Below are 21,957 nucleotides of genomic sequence, written 5' to 3' on the forward strand. Positions count from 1 at the left end.
CTATGTGATCATTAGAGGCAGGATCAAACTCGGTAAAAGGGAGAGTTCAAGATTGCACCTGGGAGGCACTAACATGGGGAAACCGAGGGGAGATGGGAGAGTGAGGGGTCCATTAGGTCTCACCACCCATTTGCCAATCGGGATGATCAAACTGGCTCCTTAGTATCCCCCCTGCCCCGCATATCACATATAGCAGAGTTACACCATAACCACAGAACAAAGACTGGGACGCTATACTTAATGCAGAAGTACTAAGATTTGTGAATAGAAAACAACATATGTTGTATTTTGATGGAATAGAAATGTAGAAACTGTACGATTCGTGTGTTGGAAGTGGCCTGAGCTATGATTCTGCAGTTCTTTGAGTCCATACATGAGAGAGTCCGCAGAAGCTCCACTCGCAGGAACTTTGTGGAAACATCTATAAAGACTTAATCACTGAACTCTGGACAGGTCGTAGAGCCCCTCACAAACCTCTAGAGGATATTAATATTGGTCTAGACTTAAGCTCATACTCTTGACATAGAATTGTAGCATTATAGGTAATAAGCTAACTGTTTAAGTGCAGTCCTGAGTCCTACTCTGTCTCCATTGGGATGTGACAACCATGAAAGTGGTTTCACAGTTCTCTACATTCACAGTCTATGCTGCCGGTCATAACTCAAGCAAGCAGAGAAGACCAGCTGAGCCCAACAGGGAACTCCTGATAGACTTCAAAGGGAAAAAAGTATCGTGTCATCTCTGGAAGCTAGTCAGCTCCATCAACTTCCACAGCTCATACAACAGACAAGCTTTCTGACCTGCATCCACCCTCACCACCTTGGCCACCAGCGAGCCGGGCTCCCACGATGGTGATGCTAGATCCATGCCTGACACCGCCAAGCCTGTGCCCACCGATGGCAGGTACAGCACCTGTGGCATGTTGTAATTTTCATACACAATCTCCAGCTGCACCCACACATTGGACTCCCACTCCGTCTCCAGCTCCAATCCTCACCACGCTGCAGCAACTCTCAGATGGTCTCTCCAGCTGTAATAGGAGACTATCCCACAGCTCTCATTCAGGGTAGTCTCTCACACAAGTCCTACCCACCCACACATCCTACTCTGACGAGCACCTCGGGAAGCTCAGCAGTGTGTTGTTTCCTGTATTGGAGGGCCTCAACATTCCCCCTCTCACATGGTAAAAAACATAATAAACCATCTGGTTAGGAACTGCATCAGACACCTGGACCCTCCAGATGAAATGATCCCAGAAGCAGCTGACTTAGACCAAGAAGTGCTGGTTCCTCGGGGTCTCAGTGAGACTGAGAGAGACAGATGTCATTCATTCCTCATTCATTGTTGCTCATGCTATTGGAGATCTGCATAGATACTGCTCTGTCCCTGTAGATGAGGAAAACTCTGGGCAGTTACTTCAGGCAGGGCTCCAGCCATGCACAGCAGCCATGCAGAACCCCATCAAAGAAAAGAAAGCTTGGTCCTATTTGAGTCATTCAAGCCATTTTAAGACTTTCATGCAAGAAAGTGATTCTACTCCTCACTTCGGCTGTCATGCTAAAAGAAGTTTGTAGGTAGAGCTCTTGTTCACATGTGGCTTTCTCTCTAGCAGCAAGTGGGTGCTGCCTGCAGGTTCCATGGTTCCAGTGAGCTGGCTGAGTTTCTCCTGCTGACCAGGGATTTTCTAGCACAACACAGCACAGCAAAGGTCTGTGCCTTTCCACATTAATTGGATTGTGGATCACTCAGTTCTCCATGTACAATGGTCTTCTGCTCAGAATCAATACACCAGCCCTGGCTCAGGACTTATATTTTTATGGGGGCCTGGCAGAAGGCACAGATCCAGTCCTCTGTGTTTCCGGACAGCAAAGCCTCCTCCTGACTGCAGTTCTCACCCACCAAATGCCCACCTCCTGGCGATCCCCTAGCACCTCCTGGAAGGAAAATGTCTGTTGTGTTTGTGAAATCAATGGCTGAAAATATTTAGAATCAAAACACTTCGTGCTGAAAAAACAAACAGTTGTCATCCACAGCCAGAGCTGTCAGAAGAGTTGGAAATTTCACTCCTCAACCTTACTGATTTGCAGGGCCTTTGCATACCCAAGGCCACTCTTCGAGGAGCAACCAGGTTCCTCTGACCTGGATCTAACTAGGCCCCATCAGAAGCTCAGTGCTCAGAAGAGCCACAGAGGCCTGACAGCAAATCCCTCTTCCCCAACATTTTCCTGAATTATCTACTGGCTGTGTCTCCAAACTGAAGAAATGCCCCTGCTAAACCTTAATTCAGCCAAGAGATAACAGGAGAAAAAAGGTCCCAGCCTTTTGAAAAATATTCACAGACCTTTCCAAGAATGAACACTCCACAAAGACTGCTGTCTCCACACATGGCATTCATGTGTTCTGTTTATTTCACTTTTACACACAAAGCTCTTCCAGATTACAAGAGAACAGTTCAAAACTGCAGCACAACACTGTGGGAGCGTTCCCAAATATTCTCTGCCAGTCAAACATACCCTTATTATAGATGGGGGGACAGTCCTTCTTAAGAGGAATTGGCAAGATAATGCTCAAACACAGTCCACAAATTAGAAGGAGAAACAGTAAAAAGGAGAAAGCAAATGCTGCACCAAAAGACAATGAATGTGTTTTCACAACTCTACACTTACAGTCTATCAACAGGCAATGCCACTGTGCCAAAAGTCAAGCAAGAGGGGCAGAAGTCCATCTGGACTACAGGGAACTCCTTAAAGAGCTCAAGTCGGGAAATAAATGCTATCTTCTCTGGAAGCAAGATCAGTCTTTACAGGAAGATTGCAGACCTGTGGTTTGTTTATGCAGGGAGAACACACCATAGACCAAAGCTCAGTTAGAGGCAAAATTCACCAGTGCTGTGTCAGTCACCGAAAAAGACTTTTTCAATTTGTTTATAGCAGAAGGAGTTCTAAAGAAAAGAATGGATTGATACTTGTTGAAGACAGTCACCTGACCTTGGGCTGCCCAGTCCACTGTGTTGGAGGACCATGAGGGTGGGAACAGCGACTTTTCCTTCATGGACGCTGAAATTGTCAGAGAACAGCTGTATCCGCTGAATATTCACAAGTCCATTTGGCCTGGTGGGGGCCCTCACAGAGTACTGAAGGAGCTTGCGGATGTTACAGTAGGACCCCTCTAGATCATCTACTGAAGATTTTAAGGGATTTGATAGGTCCCTGCTGACTGGAAGCTGGCCAGAGCTATTCCACCTGTCCAACAAGGATTGAGTACTATTGAAAGTCATTTAACGAATAATGCACTTGTCAGGCACAATCAACATGTTCACCAGGGCAAAGTCTCTTTAAATCAATTCAATGTCCTTCTACATCACCTGGCTCGTGCATCTGGGATGGTCAGTGGATTTTGTATTTTTGGATTGTATTAACATTTGTTATACTGTTCCAGCAATCTTCTTGACATTGTGTCCAACTATGACATGAACTGCCTGAATTGCAGGGCTCCGCTTACGAGGAGCGGCTGAGAGAGCTGGAGTTGTTTAGCCTGGAGAAGAGGAGGCTGAGGGGAGACCTCATTGCGTTCTATAACTACCTGAAAGGAGGTGGTAGAGAGGAGGGTGCTGGCCTCTTCTCCCAAGTGACAGGGGACAGGACAAGAGGGAATGGCCTCAAGCTCCACCAGCGGAGGTTTAGGCTGGACATTAGGAAAAAATTCTTCACAGAAAGGGTCATTGGGCACTGGAACAGGCTGCCCAGGGAGGTGGTTGAGTCACCTTCCCTGGAGGGGTTTAATGCACGGGTGGACGAGGTGCTAATGGGAATGGTTTAGTGTTTGATAGGGATGGTTGGACTTGATGATCCAGTGGGTCTCTTCCAACCTGGTTATTCTATGATTCTATGATTCTATGATTCAAAGCTGTGTAGTTACTTGGGCTACATCTACCTGGTGACTGCTCAGCAGTGGTGTTCTCAGGGTTCAATTCTAGGGCCAGTTTGGTTAAATATATTTCAGAATGACAGACAAAAGGGCAAACCACATCCTGGGAAGCATAAACACAGAATAACCAGCCAGTCAAGAGAGTCTCCAGCTCAATTCAGTCTTGGTGCAGCCTCACCTTGAGTCCTGTGTGCAGATCTGGGCCTCACCATTTATGAAGGATGTTAAGTTACTGGAATGCTTCCAGAGGGCAGCTACAAGGCTGGTGGTGGGTCTGCAAGGAATGTTCTGTGAGGAGCACCTAAGGACTGAGGGTCTGCCTAGTTTGGAGAAAAGGAGTCTGAGAGAAGGAGGGGGTGATCTCTTCCCTCTCACATCAAACAAGAGGACATGGGGGAATGTTTCAAAGCTGCCTCAGGGGAGGTTCAAGCAGTTGGTCTAAGAGGATATTGGCAGGTCCCTTCCAGCTAAAACATTCTATTCAGTCCCATCCCATTCCACCATCATTAATGACGGCATAATTCCAAGGAAATTCCAAGGATACAACTCTCTTATGAGATAAAGGAAGACCTCGTGCCCAATACAGCTCTCCCCCAGAGAAGATGAGACTTCTGTACACAAAGGCTCTAAGTGTCTATCTTGCGAGCTGAGCTGCAATGCTGTGCACCACAATGCCTGGAAATGATCAGCCCCCTGCTTCCTGGGCAGCCTTTGTGCAGTGTATACAGTCACACAAGGGCTGTACAGACAGACAGAGTGACCAGAATGCAAAACACACACAACCTACATATCTCAGACAGAGACATCCTGAACCCAGAGAAGAAACAGCTCTATGCATGCACCATGTTGTAACGCAGTACTCACAATTCCCTTGATTTCATAGAATCATAGAATACTTTGGGTTGGAAGGGACCTTAAAGATCATCTAGTTCCAACTTCCCTGCCACAGGCAGGGACACGTCCCAGTAGATCACGCTGCCCAAGGCCCCATCCAACCTGGCTTTGAACACCTCCATTTGTGGGGAGCCACAACTTCCCTGTACAACCTGTTGCAGTGCCTCCCCACTCTCATAGTGAAGAAATTTCCTGACCAGAACGACCGCTACGTGCATTTCAGGGAGGATTTGATTTGTCGGCCCAACCTTCCAATTGCATTACAGCACAGAATAAGAGGCCCACAGCTTTGAACAACAGCAAGTGACACAAGAACTTGGCTGGGAGAACTGGAATTAAATATGTTCTCAAAGGAGTCAGAAAAGGCTATAAAAGTCCTGAAACATTATTAAGTGACTGAGAGTGTCTTTTGTTTGGACTGGGTTTTTTTGGAGGAGGAGACAAACTTTCTTGTGAGTTAGAAATTGAGGAAAATCACTGATGCCAGTTTTAAATGCAGATGAACTGTGCAGGAAAAATAGCCACAGATCCCTTCCTGTCAATAGGCCTGAAGCATCTGGCTGTGCTGATTCCATCCTAGCTAAAGGAAAGACTATTGAACTCTTCTGCAGAGAGCATCCCTGTGTTGTCTGGTGTCACATCCTCGCCGCTGAGAGGGATATGGGGGAAAACCTTCTCCTCATCGGTGTCCCCATCCACAGCACCGTGCTGTGGTGGCAGGCTGGGCAGGATGGGTTTCAGGAACTTGAACTCGCTGTTGCCCGAGCCAGTTGTGAGGTTGATCTCGTAGCAATAGGGATGGGGCAGGGTCACTACAGAGGCTGCATCAGCCAGGCTGCTTGGAAAGTTGCTGGCAGAGTAAATGACATGCTCATCCTTCAGCTCCTTTCTCTTGCACACCTTGCAAGTGATGAAGGCTGCCATAGATGTAAGGAAGAGCAGTGAGACGAAGACCAAGGAAATGATTAAATAGGTTGTCAAGGAGTCACTGTCATCCTCTGTGGCCAGGCTGCTGTGTGGTAGTCGCACATCTGAGAAGTCATTGAGCAGAAGTGCACTCAGTGCTGCTGTGGCCGACAGCGGTGGTCGCCCGTTGTCTCGCACCAGGATGATGAGCTTCTGCTTCACAGTGTCTCTCTCTGTCACTGGCCTCCTCAGACGCACTTCCCCACTTTGGGCACCCACCACAAACAGACCGGGGTCAGTGGCCTTCAGCAGGTGGTACGAGAGCCATGAGTTCTGCCCTGAGTCAGCATCAACAGCCACCACTTTGGTGACCAGGTACCCCGCTTCAGCTGACATGGGCACCAGCTCGCTGGATGCGGGGCTGCTGTCTTGGGCTGGATGCAGCACCAGTGGCGCATTGTCATTCTCATCCACCACAACAAGGCGGACAGTGACGTTAGCACTGAGGGGAGGAGACCCTGCATCAGAGGCAATCACCAACACCTCAACCTGCTTCAGCTGCTCATAGTCCAGAGGTTGCAGCACAAACACGTGCCCATTCTCAGAGTTCACAGAAATGCAGGAATAGGGAGGCCGTTCTGTTCGTTGAGATGGTATCAGGGAATAGGTCACCTTGGCATTGGGCCCTATGTCAGCATCTGAGGCATGGACAGCTCCGACAAGAACAGTGGGGACATTGTTCTCACGCACGTACATGGTGTATGATGTCTGGTTGAAAACAGGTGCATTGTCGTTGACATCAGAGATGTCCACTGTGAAGGTCTGGGTGGTGGTGAGAGGAGGTGACCCCGCATCTGCTGCTGTGACAGTCAGGATATACCATGCTGTCTCCTCCCGGTCCAGTGTGGTCACAGTCACCAGCTCATAGTAATTCTTATAGGCTGACCGAAGGGAGAATGACAACTGGTCATCAAGGGCACAGGTGACCTTCCCGTTGGCTCCAGCATCATGGTCCCTGACAGTGAAGAAGGCAACCACTGTCCCAGGTAACGCACTTTCAGGGAGGGGGCTGCTGAAGGAGCTCACCACCAGCTCTGGTGCATTATCATTCACATCCAGCACCTCCACCAACACCTTGCAGATTGCTGAAAGGCCCCCACCGTCTGTCACCCGAACTCTGAGCTCGTGTTTCTGTGCTGTCTCAAAGTCCAGAGACTTTCTGAGTTTAATTTCACCGCTCTTGGCATCAATCTCAAATGCTGATTCACTCTTGCCAGCCTCTTGGCTGAACCTGTAGAAAATTTCACCATTAGAACCTGCATCCTGATCAGTTGCCACGACACTCAGAACTACGGTGCCCTCCGGGGCATTTTCCAAAACCTGACCAACATACAGCTCCTGTGTGAAGATCGGTGCATTGTCATTTACATCTAGAATGATAATGTGAATTTGGGTGGTCCCACTCCTCGGGGGAGAGCCCCCGTCCACAGCAATGAGACTGAAACTCATCTCCGCCTGCTCCTCCCTGTCTAGAGGCTTTTCCAAAACTAGTTCAACATATTGATCGTCGTCATTCCGACTCCCAAAGGAGACACTAAAGTACTCGTTCTCGGGAGAGATGCTGTAACCTTGGACGCTGTTGCTACCAATATCCAGGTCCACAGCGCCCTCCACCGGGAAACGCGAGCCGGGGTTGCTGGTCTCAGGGATCCTAAGCGTGATCTGCTCGTCCGGGAAGCGGGGCGAGTGGTCGTTGACGTCCCGCACGGCCACCTCGATGCGGAAGAACTGCAGCGGGTCGGCCAGCAGCAGCTCCAAGGGCAGCGTGCAGGCGGGCGCCTGGGCGCACAGCTCCTCCCGGTCGAGCCTCTCGGCCACGACGAGGCGGCCGGTGGCGCGGTCCAAGCGCAAGCGCTGCCGGCCGTCCTCCGAGGCCAGGCGGGCGCGGCGAGCCGAGAGCTGCGCCGGGGCCAGCCCCGCGTCCTCGGCCACGTCGGCTACGAGCGAGCCGCTCGGCGCCTCCTCGGCTACGGAGTAGCGCAGGGGCTGGGAGCGAGCGTGCGGCAGCGAGAGGAGAGCAGAGAGACAAAGCACTTGCCTTGCGATCGCCATGGCGGGGCGGCGGGCGGGCTCCGGCGGGCGGCTCGGGCGCGCGGTCCTCGGCGGCGAGCGGCGCCCGGCAGCGGCGAGGGCGGCGGCGAGGGCGGCGGCGAGGGCGGGCGGGCTCCCTGGGGCCGAGTGCGGCTGGCGGCCCGGCAGCGGCTGGCCCGGGGCCCCGCTCGCCGCCGCTCGCCGCCGCCCGGCTGCGCTGCGCTCGGCAGGGCCGGGCCGGGCTCGGGCGCCTCCCCGCCCGCAGCCGCTCGGCGCCGCCTTGGCCGGGAGCTCCCCCCTGCGGGCCGCGGCGGGACTGCGCCTCCCGCCACCGCCACCGCCACCGCGCTTCCCTCTCGCCGAGACACACGCTCCGCTCGCCGCACCCGGCGGCCTTGCAAGGGCTCCAGAGGGCTTTGTGCTCAGCGACCGGGCTGAGCTCCTGCCCCGGGGGGAGGAGGCGGCGCCGCAGGGCTGGGAGATAAAAGGCAGCGAAGCACACCGGGAGGTCACCAATTAGAGCCCCGGATACACAAACGCTAACGGTCCGGTGCTAACGGAGACAGCAGCAAAGCCCAGGGATCTAAGGACACTCAGCGATGAGACATTAAAGGGACCATTCTAATAGACAATGGGAATAGGTTCAGACAAAATCTTTTTAAACTAGAAGGCGGCATAAACATTGCCTTGGATGAACAGAAAGGGTCTCATGGGAAAGGGGATTTTTTTTCTGAAATGCACCGGAATTGTTCTCCCCGATTCCAAACAGAGGGACCGCTTGAAGGCTCCTTAAGCAGCATCTCTCGGACCTCAGCTTCCCGCAGAAAATCGCCCTCCACCCTTCTCTGCCTTCTGAGAATGTCCTGCTTCCAAGTCGCACTGATTTCCCCTGCTTAAAAACTACTCCACAATGCACGGATTGGTTTCCGAAATTCTGCTCTTTGCACTCTTCCCTCTCGCGGAGCCTCGCTCTTCTCTCGGGGCACCGAGACCTGTCCTCAGATCGCGCTTTTTCCCCTGCATAAAATCCACTCCGAATGCTCCGTTTGATATCTGAAATCCTGCTTGGATTCTGACTAGTGATCTTCCACACACCACACACACCCAAAGGACTTCCAAGAGGGTTTTTATTGCGTTAATTGACATCAGGAATTTGATTGTTTAAATGTGCTAGTATAGGAAATATCACATACACTTCACAGCTCATTATCGATTAATGAAGGCAAAAGAAAACAGAAAGATACTCAACGCCCCGTCTTCTACAGTGCCTCAAGCCGAGTGTAAAAGCTTGTTTCACTGTAAAACTATAAACAGCACTTTTAGTTCCCTACGACTTTATACTCAACAATCCGCAAATGTTACCTTGCACTTTACATTATAAAAGAAAACGAATACAATTCTTAAAACCAAAGCTTTATCGTTTGAGGAACCTGTGAACTACCGGTTAAAAGTGCGAAGACTGCCAGTGTCACTCGTTTCTAATGAAATCGGTTTTAACAGAGTGCAGAAAATGGAGACTTGAATAGAGTACGGTCTCCAAAGAAAAATAAACACAAAAAAGATTATGTAATAAAAAAACTATCTTGAAGATGAGCTTCCAAGTTTCAGTATTTCCCTTCGTATTGAGAAGCAGTAACGCTCTCATAGTCATGCACGGAGTCTCAGAGCTATCAACATGCAACACAGTCCTCGTCCTCCGTCCATGTCACAATTACACAACACTTATATAAATAAAACAATGCGGAAGAGGAGAATGGGTTTGCTCTCTCACAGAGAAAACTTGTTCTTCCCTGGTCCTTTTTTCGGTGTTTTCCCTGGGAGGACGCTGGCCAGGGACGACAGACACGCTCGCCTTTCCCCTCGTTTACGGAGTGGGGAGCTAAGGATTTGGATCAGAATTGCCATGGAGCTCCTTCCCCCTGTTTGCAGTGCAAGCTGCTTCCGCACGTCTGCGAGCCGTGTCTGCGGAGATGGGAGCTCTGTCCTGCAAGAACGGACAGCGCAGGCTGTCATTTGGGCGTTGGAGGGAGGCAAGAAAGAGGGGCTGAAAGGACCCGTGGGACACTGCTGCATGGAGGATGTTACTCTCCTCTATCAAGAGACAGAGGAGGTGGAACCAGGAAGTGGGGACGTTAGTTCCCTCTCGTCCTTAACTTCGATGGTTTTGAGAACCTGGTCGAGGTGCAGCTGCCCTCCTCCTTTGCGCTGATACACTTGATCTAAGGGCAACACTGAGAACTGGGTGCCCAAGACCCCCATAAGTCAGTACTTGGGGAGCAGCTGAGCATTAACAGATCCTCCTGGGACGCCCCCACCAGCGGCTCTCAGACCGTCTCCGCCCTCTCCTCCCGACCCTGGGGCTCCTCCACCCACAGAACCACAACACCGAGACTCCCCACGTGAGCGACACCCCGAGCCCCCCGCGCTGCTCCCTCCCCGCTCCCCGCCTCGCCCCGGCCCGGGCAGGTCCCTCACCTCTGCAGCCCGGTCGCCGTCGTCGCCGAGGTTGGCCGCCTCCGTGGAGCAGAGCGAGCTCCGCTGCTCGGCCGGGCCGGGGGGCAGCCCGGCGGGGAAGCAGGGCAGGAGGGGCCCGAGGAAGCGCAAGTCGCCGTCGAGGCTGCCGGCGGCGAAGCAGACGTCGTAGACGGAGCTGCGGGGCAGGGAGCCCGCGCTGCTCGGCGGGGCGGACTGCGGGAAGGCGGGCAAGCTCTCGGCCGCGCTGCGCCGGGCCCGCCGCACCTTGGCCGCCACGGCGGCCCCCGCCGTGGCCAGGAAGAGGGCGGACACGCAGGCCAGGCAGACGGTGAGGGAGAGGGTGAGCGGCCCCTCGGGCTCGGCGGCCGGCGCCTCCTCGGCGCCCCGCAGATGGGCGTCGGAGAAGCCGCCGACCAGGGCGATGCCGAGGGTGGCGGTGGCGGAGCGCGGCGGCCGCCCGCGGTCTCGCACCAGCACGACGAGCCTGTGCCGGGGCGCGTCCCGCTCCGCCACGGCCCGCGCCGTGCGCACCTCGCCGCTGTGCGGCCCCACGCGGAACAGCCCCGGCTCCGTCGCCTTCCACAGCTCGTACGACAGCCACGCGTTCTGCCCCGCGTCCGCGTCCACCGCCACCACCTTGGCCACCAGGTACCCGGCCTCGGCCGAGCGCGGCACCAGCTCGCCCGCCGCCGCGCCGCTGCTCTCGGCGGGCGGGTGCAGCACCACGGGCGCGTTGTCGTTCTCGTCGCGCACCACCACGCGCAGCACCGCCTGGGCGCTCAGCGGCGGCGAGCCGCCGTCGGCAGCGCGCACCGCCACCTCCAAGGCGCGCACCTGCTCGTAGTCCAGCGGCCGCAGCAGGAAAACGGCGCCGCTCTCGGCGTTCACCGACACCGCGGGCTGCTCCGCGCCCTCCTGCCGCACCAGCGCGTATCTCACGCGCCCGTTCGCTCCCGCGTCGGCGTCCGTGGCGCTCACGCTGCCGATGCGGACCATGGGGCCCTCGTTCTCCGACACCGACGCCGTGTAAACCGCCTGCGTGAACTCGGGCGCGTTGTCGTTCACGTCCGACACCTGCACCCGCAGGCTCGCCCGGGAGCTCAGCCGCCTCCTGCCCCGGTCCGCGGCTCTCACCGTCACGTTATACTCTGCCGCCCGCTCCCTGTCCAGCGCCGCCGTCGTCCTCAGCTCGTAGTACTCATCCCCGCCGCCCGTCAGCATGAAGGGCGAGTCCCCGTCGATGGAGCACTCAGTCCTGCCGTTGTCGCTGGAGTCGCGGTCCCGCACGCTCAACAGGGCCACCACGGTGCGGGGCGGCGCGTCCTCGGGAATGGAGACCGACTGGGAGGTGAGCGTTATCTCCGGGGCGTTGTCGTTCACGTCCAGCACCTCCACCTGCACTTTGCAGTGCGCAGACAGACCCCCGCCGTCGGTGGCTCTCACCACCAAGTCGTGGTGCTTCCCTTCCTCGAAGTCGACGTTGCCCGCCACTCGGATCTCCCCGGTGTCAGGGTTCAGCTGGAAGAGCTGCCGGGACCTCTCCGATATCTGGGTGAATCTGTATCGCACTTTCCCGTTGGACCCTTCGTCGGGATCCGCGGCCGCGACTCTGACCACCAGCTGCCCCGGGGGGCTGTTCTCGGCCAGTTGCACCTCGTAGACCTCCCGACTGAAGACCGGGGTGTTGTCATTGGCATCCAGCACCACGATCCGCACCTGTGTGGTTCCCGACCTGGGCGGGGAGCCCCCATCGCTAGCGGTGAGGAGAAGATTCAGTTGAGGCTGTTCTTCCCGGTCCAGCTGACGCTCTAGGACGAGCTCTGCGTATTTTGTTCCACCTTTACCGATTCCGATATCGAGGGAGAAATGCGAATTGGACTCGAGGCTGTAGTTCTGCAAACCGTTCTGGCCCACGTCCTTGTCCCTGGCACTTTGCAGAGGGAAACGGGACCCAGGAGATGTCGTTTCCAGAATCTCTAAAACCACCTCCTTCTCCGGGAAGACGGGGGAGTTGTCGTTCACGTCAAGAACCTCCAACTCCCCTCGGATCAGCTCCAACGGATTTTCAAAGACTATCTTAAAGAAGACGGTGCAGGTATCGCTCTGCGGACACATCTGCTCTCGGTCCAGAGACTCCTTTGCCGTCAGCACTCCCGTGTTTCGATTGAGGTGGAAAAGCCGCTCGTTCCCCTCGGACACAACGCGCGCCTTGCGAGCCGCCAGCTGGCTCGGAGAAAGCCCCAGGTCCTCTGCAATATTGCCCACAAACGACTCCCTCTCCATCTCCTCCGCCAGGGAATAGCGGAGGGGTTCGGCCCTGCTCTGACACACGCAAACGCACACAAGCAACAAGATCACTCGCCTCTGCCGCTCTCCGCTCCGTCTCCCGCTCGCTCGCACTCGCCACAGAAGCCATTCCCCGTCCTCCGTCGTTCCCAGCATCGTCCAGCGGCGCCCGAGGCGGATTTGGTCAACAATCCCGGGCTGAGGGGCCTGAAAGCCCCCGAGCTCCCCGACTCCGTGTGCCGCCGCCCTTCCCGAGCGGCTCCCGCGGCTCTTTCTCTCCGCCGGTGCCTGCAAAGCCGGGGCGGGCACAGGAACCCGCCGGTTCGCGGCCAACACCCCCACCCAGCGTCGCACGGGGGAATATTTCCTCTGCTGCTCAGCCGCGGCAGAGCCGCCAGCCCGGCCTTTGCTGCTGGAGGCTGCGCTCCCCGTGCCCACCGGAGCCAAAAGGCGCAGTGGGAACGCTCTCTCTTTGCTAGGAAGCAGCTCCCTCCCCGCAGACAGAGCGCCGCTCTGGGCAGCACTGCCCGGCTCCTAAACGCCAGCTCCTCATCCGCAGCTCGAGCACTTTGAGGGCTTGTTCGTCCTCTTCTCCGCTTGTTCATCAGCACAGGACCCTTAGCGGGTGGGGCGGGTCCAAGCAGCACCTCTATAGGATGTGAGAGCTGGTGCCAGAGGAGAAAGGTTCCCTGAAAAATGCTTCCCCATCACTCTCGCTCAACACCACTCGAGAATGACGCTGCTGCTCTAGGAGATCAAACCCGAAGTCCTGCACTTGGGGAAGGATTCACGGACACAGCGATTATACATAAAATGCAAGGAATCAAAGAGGAAAGGTCACAAATTAAACCCCCAGGTACACTAACGATCAGGAGCTAGTGGTGAGAAGGGCAAAGCGCAGTGATATAAAGAACACTGAGCTGAGGGGACATCAAATGCGCCATTCCATCTCAAGAGGTTCAACCAGAAACTTTGTAAGAGAGAAGGCAAGGGGGGAAAATATTATCCTGGTTTATCAGAAAGGCTTTCACAGAAAAGTGCAAATGGATTGCGAGGTGTTCGAGCGCTATTATAGGAATAAGCAAAGCTTATTATGGGATGATTAAAGGTAGGATCAAATTCGGTAAAAGGGAAAGGTTAAGAGTGGACCTGGGATGAAATACCGTGGGGAAACCGAGGGGAGATGGCAGAGCGAGGCGTCCCGAGCCGGCCGGGAAGTGTGAGCCAAGATCCGTGCTGAGACTGGAGAAAAACCCCAAGGTCAGGCACCAACCGCCAGTCCTGCCGATCGACTTCGCCCGCGGCTTCTCTCGCCGACCCCGAGGCGAGATCCGGCAAGTGCACACGCAACGCACGGAGATGCACACAGCTGCCCCCACGAGCACTCTGCAGAACTCAAAGCCTCTTTAAAGGAACACCTGGAGTTTCCACGCAGACAATTAATCCCCCTCCTCCTGAAGCTGCTGAAGAAGGGCTACTGCTTTGCTGAGTCGCGGGGTGGAGGTGATCGAGACGAGGTCTGGTGGCCACTCCATATCAGCGGCCACATCAAAGACCATGTGTGCAGCGAGTATGAGTAGGGGAGAATGATCTAATCATTATGTCTTTGCCACCCGTTTGCCTGACGGGATGACCAAGCTGGCCCTGGGTCACTGCCTTCCACACATCACATATAGCAGAGTTACTCCATAGACACAGAACAAAGACTCGGAGGTGATCCTCAAAGCATATGTATTAAGAAGATTTGTGAATAAAAAAATCAATGTATTGTACTTGAATGGCTTATAAATGTAGAAACTATATGCTTTGTGTCTTGGAAATGGTCTGGTGTATGATTCTAGATTTTTTCAGGTCCCTACACGATGGTGGGGATTGCTCCGGCAGCGGGACTGGAGCAACCCACTGTGTCCCTTACTGGTGGTGCGACTGATGGAAAGTAAAGAAGATACGGAACAAGACCGAGTTATACCCCAGAAGTTCTCACTCCAGAACAGACTATAGTATAATGAGAGGAATGGGTCATAATAGGAGCTCCCTCTCAGCTGGTCTGAAACCCCCACAGACGTTGACGTCCTAGGAACACCGGAGCACCTGCAACTCGCAGCAACTTAGTGGAAACTGAACTCTTGACAAGCCATAAAGTCCCTCACAAACCCTTAGAGGATATTAATATTGGTCAAGAATTAAGCTTATAGTCATGATTTAGAATTGTAACATTACAGGTAATAAGCTAACTGTTTAAGTGCAGTTCTGAGTCCTACTCTGTCTCCGTCGGGATGTGACAACAATGAATGTGCTTTCACAGCTCTCTACACTTAAAGTCTACAAGCATGCAATGTCACTGTGTCAAAAGTCAAGCAAGCAGAGAAGACCAGGTGAGCCCAAAAGGGAACTCCTCATGGACTTCAAGGGGAGAAATGAATTGTGTCACCTCTGGAAACAAGGTCAGGCTTTGTAGGAAGATCACAGAGTTGATGCCCCACACCTGCAGGTATTTCAGAGCCATTTCATAGAATCATAGGATCACTAGGTTGGAAAAGACCCACTGGGTCATCGAGTCCAACCATTCCTATCAAACACTAAATCATGCCCCTCAGCACCTCATCCATCCATGCATTAAACACCTCCAGGGAAGGTGACTCAACCACCTCCCTGGGCAGCCTGTTCCAGCGCCCAATGACCCTTTCTGGGACAAATTTTTTCCTAACATCCAGCGTAAACCTCCCCTGACAGAACTTGAGGCCATTCACTCTTGTCCTGGCCCCTGTCACTTGGGAGAAGAGCCCAGCTCCCTCCTTTCTACAACCTCCCTTTAGGTAGTTGTAGAGAGCAATGAGGTCTCCCCTTAGCCTCCTCTTCTCCAGGCTAAACAACCCCAGCTCTCTCAGCCGCTCCTCATAAGGCCTGTTCTCCAGCCCCTTCACCAGCTTTGTGGCTCTTCTCTGGACTCACTCCAGAGCCTCAACATGCTTCTTCTGGTGAGGGGCCCAGAACTGAACACAGGATTCGAGGAGCGGTCTCACCAGTGCTGAGTACAGAGGGAGAAGAACCTCCCTGGACCTGCTCGTGTTGCTGTTTCTGATCCAAGCCAAGATGCCATTGGCCTTCTTGGCCACCTGGGCCACTGCTGGCTCATGTCCAGTCGCTGTCAACCAAGACCCCCAGGTCCTTCTCCTCCAGGCAGTTTCCAGCCAGATTTTTCCTTGTCTGGAGCTGCACAGGGTTGTTGTGCCCCAAGTGCAGGACCCGGCATTTGGCCTTGTTAAACCTCATGCCATTCGACTCTGCCCAGCGGTCCAGCCTGTTCAGATCCCTTTGGAGCCTCCCTACCCTCCAGCAGATCAACACTTCCACCCAGCTTAGTGGCATCCGCAAACTTGCTAAAGGAGCACTCAATGCCTTCATCCAGGTCATTGATAAAGACATTGAACAGGGCTGGACCCAGCACCGAGCCCTGGGGACACCACTTGTAACTGGCCTCCAGCTGGAGTTAACTCCATTTCCCACCACTCTCTGGGCCCGGACCTCCAACCAGTTTTCCAGGAGACTTTTTGCCTGTCCAGGCCAGAGGTGACAGTTTCCAAAGCAGAATGCTGTGAGAAACTGTGTCAAAGGCTTTACTGAAGTCCAGGAAGATACATCCACAGCCTTTCTTGTCCAGTAGTCGAGTCACTTTATCATAGAAGGCGATCAGGTTAGTTTGGCAAGACCTGCCTTTTGTGAACCCATGTTGACTGGGCCTCATCACCCGGTTCTCTTGCATGTGCTTCATGATAGCACTCAAGATCACCTGTTCCATGACTTTCCATGGCACTGAGGTCAGACTGACAGGCCTGTAGTTCCCTGGATCCTCCCTGTGACCCTTCTTGTAGATGGGCACAACATCAGCCAGCCTCCAGTCCAGTGGAACTTCCCCAGTCTTCCAGGACTGCTGGAAGATGATGGAAAGGGTTTCGGCCAGCACATCTGCCAGCTCCTTCAATACCCTTGGGTGGATCCCATCTGACCCCATAGACTTGTGCGTGTCTAGCTGGGCAAGCAAGGCTCTAACCACCTCCTCTTGGATCATGGGAGCTTTGTTCTGATCCTCTAACTCCTGGGTTTGTACACAGAGGGAACAACTTCCCTTACTATTAAAGACTGAGGCAAAGAAGTACCTCAGCCTTGTCCTCATCCACTGTCATTGTTATTCCTTCTGCATCCAATAGAGATTGTATATTCTCTCTAGTCTTCCTTTTATTGTTAATATATTTATAGAAAGATTTTTTATTATCTTTCACAGACTTGTCCAATCTGATTTCTAGGTGGGCCTTAGCCCTCTTGATTTTTTTCCTGCGTGATCTCACTTCCTTCCTGTAGTCCACCCAAGATGCCTGTCCCTTCTTCCAAAGCTCAGAGACATTTCTGTTCTTTTTGGTATCTCTCAAGATCTCCCTACTCAACCAAGCTGTTTCTTTCCCCCGGCTGACTCTTTTTCTGGAACACGGAGGTGGCTTTCTCCTGAGTTTCTAGGATTTCCTTTTGGAAGAGCGCCCAGCCTTCATGGGCTCCCTTGCCCTTAAGGACTGTCTCCCATGGGACTTTGCCAACCAGCCTTCTGAACAGTCTGAAGTCTACCCTTTGGAAGTTTAATGAGACTGTCCTGCTAATCCCCCTCCTCATCTCACCTAGAACTGAAAACCCTACCATCTCGTGATCGCTTTGACCCAGGCACATCCCCCACAAGGCCTTCTCTGTTTATGAACAGCAGGTCCAGGAGGGCACCTTCCCTTGTCGGTTCACTCACCAGTTGTGTGAGGAAGTTACCTTCCACACACTCCAGAAACCTCCTAGACTGCTTCCTTTCTGCTGTATTGTACTTCCAGCAGATATCTGGAAGACTGAAGTCTCCCACGAGGACAAGAGGCAGCGATCTAGAGATTAACCCCAGTTGTTTATAGAAGAGCTCATCAGCTGCTTCTTCTTGGCTGGGTGGTCTGTAACAGACTCCCAACACAATATCTACCTTCTTGTGGGCTTCTCTGATTTTAACACACAGGCACTAGATCTTGTCATCACCATACTCGACCTCGAGCGTATCAAAGCACTCTCTAACATAGAGGGCTACCCCACCTCCTCTCCTACCCTTCCTGTCCCACATGAAGAGTTTATACCCCAGCACAGCTGCACTCCAGTTATACGAGTCATACCACCACGCTTCCATGATGGCAACAACACCGTAGTCTCCTTGCCCTACGACAGCTTCCAACTCTTCCTTCTTATTACCCATGCTGCATGAATTGGTGAAAATGCACCTCAGCTGGGCTGGCAAACCTTCAGCCCTCATAAAGGGAATAGAGTTCATTCCCAATTGACTGGTCCTTGGAATAGTTAACGCCAGAGTGCCAGTTTCATCTTTTGAACAACGCCATTCGTAATATTTTTTAACATTTGGTCAGCCCTGAAGTGTTCAGGAAGTTGGACTAAGATGATCCTTGTAGATCCCTTACAACTAAAGTATTCCACTCTATTCTATTCCATTCCAACCTCTTCCATCTCAACACCGTTACTGCTGATGTATTTCCAAGGAAATCCCTATTTAATCCCTTTAAATACCAAGAATGATGAGTAGAATTGCTCCAGGCAGGACTACAGCCATACAGATCATGGTCATAGAAAAGAAACAGTGTCCCCACTTCAGTCATTCAAGCCCTTTTAGGACCTTCCTGCAAATAAACATTTTCTAGTGTCACAGTAAACGACATTCACATGCAGATTTCTTGCTCTTAGGTGACTTTCTCACCAGCAGCAGCAAGTCGGTGCTGCCTGCAGGCTCCACGGTTACAGTGAGTTGAGTTAACCCTTCTGCAAAGGATTTTGCAACACCAAAAGGGCTGTCAAGCATTGGCACAGGCTGCCCAGGGAAGTGGCTGAGGCACCGTCCCTGGACATGGCCCTGGGTGGACGTAAGGACATATGTAGTGGTGGAATTGGTCATGTTAGGTTAACGATTGGAATCTTTGCTTTCTAGGATCTTTTCCAACCTAAATGATTCTATGAATATACACAGGTTAAATGGACAATAAACTATTTACTATTCACTGTACAATGGTCTTCACTACAGCAGCCTGCCCTCAGGACTAAACGGTTTTCTCAGACCCTTGGCAGAAGGGATGGCTGTAGTCCTCTCATTTCCCTCTTCCTGGTAGCAGTTTTTCATCACCAAATACCCACATCCTGACACTCTCCCAAATACTGCCCCAAAGGAACAACTATGCTCCTTTTGTGCCATCCATCTTCTGAAACTCCTACGCCTTAAGCACCACAAACAATTTGTGCTCCAAAACCTCACCAGTGCCAATACAAAACAGAGCAGTCAGGAAAGTTGGGAATGTCACTCCAAAAGGTCATGGCTATGCAGAGCCCTTTGCACACCCAGGGCTTCTGTTGGGGAGGGACATGGTTCCCCTGACCTGGATCTAATGGGACCCTGTCACAGCCAGAAGCTCAGTGCCCTGAAGACCCAAAGAGGCTTGACAACAAATCATTGCTCCACACAGGTTCCCTCAATGCTCTCTCAGGCATGTCTCCAAATAGAAGAAATGGACCCAATCAACCTTACATCAGCCAAGGGACAACAGGAGAAAACGCTGCTCAGCCTTTGAAAAACATTCACAGAGCTTTCCCAGAAGGAACACCTCTACCAAGACCCCAGTCTCCATACAGGCATTCAGGTGTTCTCTTTATTTCACTTTTGCACACAACAATAACCTGGTTTACAATGGTGAAAATTATAACTGCAGCACAAAACAGTGGGAGGGCTTCTAAGCATTTCATGTCAGCTAAACTATCCATTATTAGAGAGGGGTGACAGTCCTTCTTCAAAGGAATCAGCAATACAGCGGTCAAACACAGTTCACAAATTAGAAGGAGAAAGGGCAAAACAAAAATGCAAATGCTATAACACAAATCCAGGAAAACAGATCAGATCTGCTTTCAGAGGACAGCAGTGAAGCTGGTGAAAGGTCTGAAAGGAATGTCCTGTAGAAGCATATAAGGACTTTAGCTTTACCATTCTGTTCCATACCTACAATGCCATGCTAGGTATTTCCAGGGCAATCCCAAGGAAGCAGCCCACGCACACCCCTCTTATGGGTCAAAGGAAGATCTCATGCACTTTACTGCTCTTCACTACATGAGATGAGACAGCATTACTTAGAGGCTTGACATCTCACTCTTGCCTGCAGAGCTGGAATCCTGTGCATGGCAATGTGTCCATGGGAGCACCCTCCTGCCTCCCTCAGCAGCCTTTGTGAGGCGTGTGCAGTCACACTATGGCTGGACAGAAAGACAGAGACACCAGAAGGCAAAATACACAGAGTCCATGCATCTCAGACAGAGGCATTGAGAACCCAGAGCAGAAACAGCTCCATGCATGCATCACCTTGTAACACAACACCTTGCCATTACATTACGGCACAGAAAGAGATCCATGAACTTGGCCAACAGCAAGTGATAGAAGAACTACGGTGGTAGCAAAGGAATGAAACCCACTCTGAAAGCATCTAAGATGCCTTTAATAGAGTTGAACAATTATATCATCATAATAAAGGAGACTTAAGTTTATTTTGGGGCTTTTTCTGGTGTTTTGGAGGAAGAGACAACTTTTCTTCTGGTTTCGGCAACTTCAGGGCAGGAAAAATGATGCTAAATGTAAAGGCAGATTAACTCTAGGGAAGCCATTGCCACAAGTTATAGCCTGGACCATTTCCTATCACAAGGCTCGAAGCCTCTGGCTGTGCTGACTCCATCCTAGTTAAAGGAAAGACTATTGAACTCTTCCCCAGAGAACATCCCTATGTTCTCTGGTAGCACATCCTCAGTGGTGAGAGGACCATGGGGAAAATCCTGTTCACCATCAGTGTCCCCGCCCAGGGCACAGTGCTGTGGTGGCAGACTGGGCAGGATGGGCTTCAGGAACTTGAACTCGCTGTTGCCCGAACCCGTTGTGAGGTTGATCTCATAGCAATAGGGATGGGGCAGGGTCCCTGCAGAGGCTGCATCAGCCAGGCTGCTCGGAAAGTTGCTGGCAGCATAAAGAACATGCCCATCCTTCAGCTCCTTTCTCTTGCACACTTTGCAAGCGATGAAGGTTACCATGGACACGAGGAAGAGCAATGAGACAAAGACCAGGGAAATGATTAAATAGAATGTCAGAGAGTCTTCTTCATCCTCCATGTCCAGGCTGCTGTGTGGTAGTTGGACATCTGAGAAGTCATTGAGTAGGAGTGCACTCAGTGCTGCTGTGGCCGACAGTGGTGGTCGCCCGTTGTCCCGCACCAGGATGATGAGCTTCTGCTTCACGGTGTCTCTCTCCGTCACTGGCCTCCTCAGATGCACCTCCCCACTATGGGCACCCACCACAAACAGACCGGGGTCAGTGGCCTTCAGCAGGTGGTATGAGAGCCATGAGTTCTGCCCAGAGTCGGCATCAACAGCCACCACTTTGGTGACCAGGTACCCCGCCTCAGCTGACATGGGCACCAGCTCGCTGGATGCTGGGCTGCTGTCCTGGGCTGGATGCAGCACCAGTGGGGCATTGTCATTCTCATCCACCACAACAACGCGGACAGTGACGTTGGCCCTGAGGGGAGGAGATCCTGCATCAGAGGCAATCACCAAGACCTCAATCTGCTTCAGCTGCTCATAGTCCAGAGGCCGCAGCACAAATACGTGCCCATTCTCAGAGTTCACAGAAATGCAGGAACAGGGTGGCTGCTCTGTGCGTTGAGCTGGTGCCAGGGAATAGGTCACCTTGGCGTTGGGTCCTACGTCAGCATCTGCGGCATGGATGGTTCCAACCAGCATGGTGGGAATATTATTCTCACGCACATACATGGTATATGATGTCTGGTTGAAGACAGGTGCATTGTCGTTGACATCAGAGATGTCCACCGTGAAGGTCTGGGTGGTGGTGAGAGAAGGTGAACCCGCGTCTGCTGCTGTGACAGTTACAATGTACCGTGCCATTTCCTCCCGGTCCAGTGAGCTCACAGTCACCAGCTCATAGTAATTCTTATAGGCTGGCCGCAGGGAGAATGACAGCTGGCCCTCGAGGGCACAGATGATCTTTCCGTTGGCTCCAGCATCACGGTCCCTGACAGTGAAGAAGGCAACCACTGTCCCAGGTAATGCGTTCTCAGGGAGGGGGCTGCTGAAGGAACTCACCACCAGCTCTGGTGCATTGTCATTCACATCCAGCACCTCCACCAATACCTTGCAGATTGCTGAGAGGCCCCCACCATCTGTAGCCTGCACTCTGAGCTCGTGTTTCTGTGCTGTCTCAAAGTCCAGAGGCTTTCTGAGTTTAATTTCACCGCTCTTGGCATCAATAACAAA

The 21,957-nt window shown here is 52.7% G+C and overlaps 3 protein-coding genes across 3 annotated transcripts in view; all 3 read right to left on the reverse strand.

Moving 5' to 3' along the window:
* Positions 1-21,957, reverse strand: part of LOC138727278 (protocadherin beta-15-like) — a 59,588-nt gene that overhangs the window by 36,776 nt on the left and 855 nt on the right. The gene's annotated exons all lie outside the window — the stretch shown is intronic.
* Positions 9,913-17,848, reverse strand: LOC138727209 (protocadherin beta-15-like). The gene is made up of 3 exons (XM_069869499.1): positions 17,704-17,848; positions 10,218-12,998; positions 9,913-10,037 (listed from the first exon to the last, which is right to left on the reverse strand). Exons 1-3 carry the CDS (start codon positions 17,846-17,848, stop codon positions 9,913-9,915), a joined length of 3,051 nt encoding a protein of 1,016 aa, XP_069725600.1.
* On the reverse strand, positions 20,371-21,947 carry LOC138727210 (protocadherin beta-4-like). Its single transcript, XM_069869500.1, has 2 exons — positions 21,936-21,947; positions 20,371-21,834 (listed from the first exon to the last, which is right to left on the reverse strand). The coding sequence occupies exons 1-2, from the start codon at positions 21,945-21,947 to the stop codon at positions 20,371-20,373; spliced, it is 1,476 nt and encodes a 491-aa protein (XP_069725601.1).

This window comes from Phaenicophaeus curvirostris, chromosome 15 (genome assembly GCF_032191515.1).
Source record: "Phaenicophaeus curvirostris isolate KB17595 chromosome 15, BPBGC_Pcur_1.0, whole genome shotgun sequence".
Taxonomy (NCBI): Eukaryota; Metazoa; Chordata; class Aves; order Cuculiformes; family Cuculidae; genus Phaenicophaeus; species Phaenicophaeus curvirostris.

Excerpts from the sequence above, each read along its gene's own strand:
- LOC138727209 (XM_069869499.1), bottom strand. The coding sequence starts at position 17,848 with ATGGGTAATAAGAAGGAAGAGTTGGAAGCTGTCGTAGGGCAAGGAGAC. Across the intron at positions 12,999-17,703 it reads CTTCATGTGGGACAGGAAGG|CCTCCAGCAGCAAAGGCCGG; the intron begins GTAGGAGAGGAG and ends CGGGGAGCGCAG. Across the intron at positions 10,038-10,217 it reads GGGCTCGGGGTGTCGCTCAC|ATCAAGTGTATCAGCGCAAA; the intron begins GTGGGGAGTCTC and ends TGTTGCCCTTAG.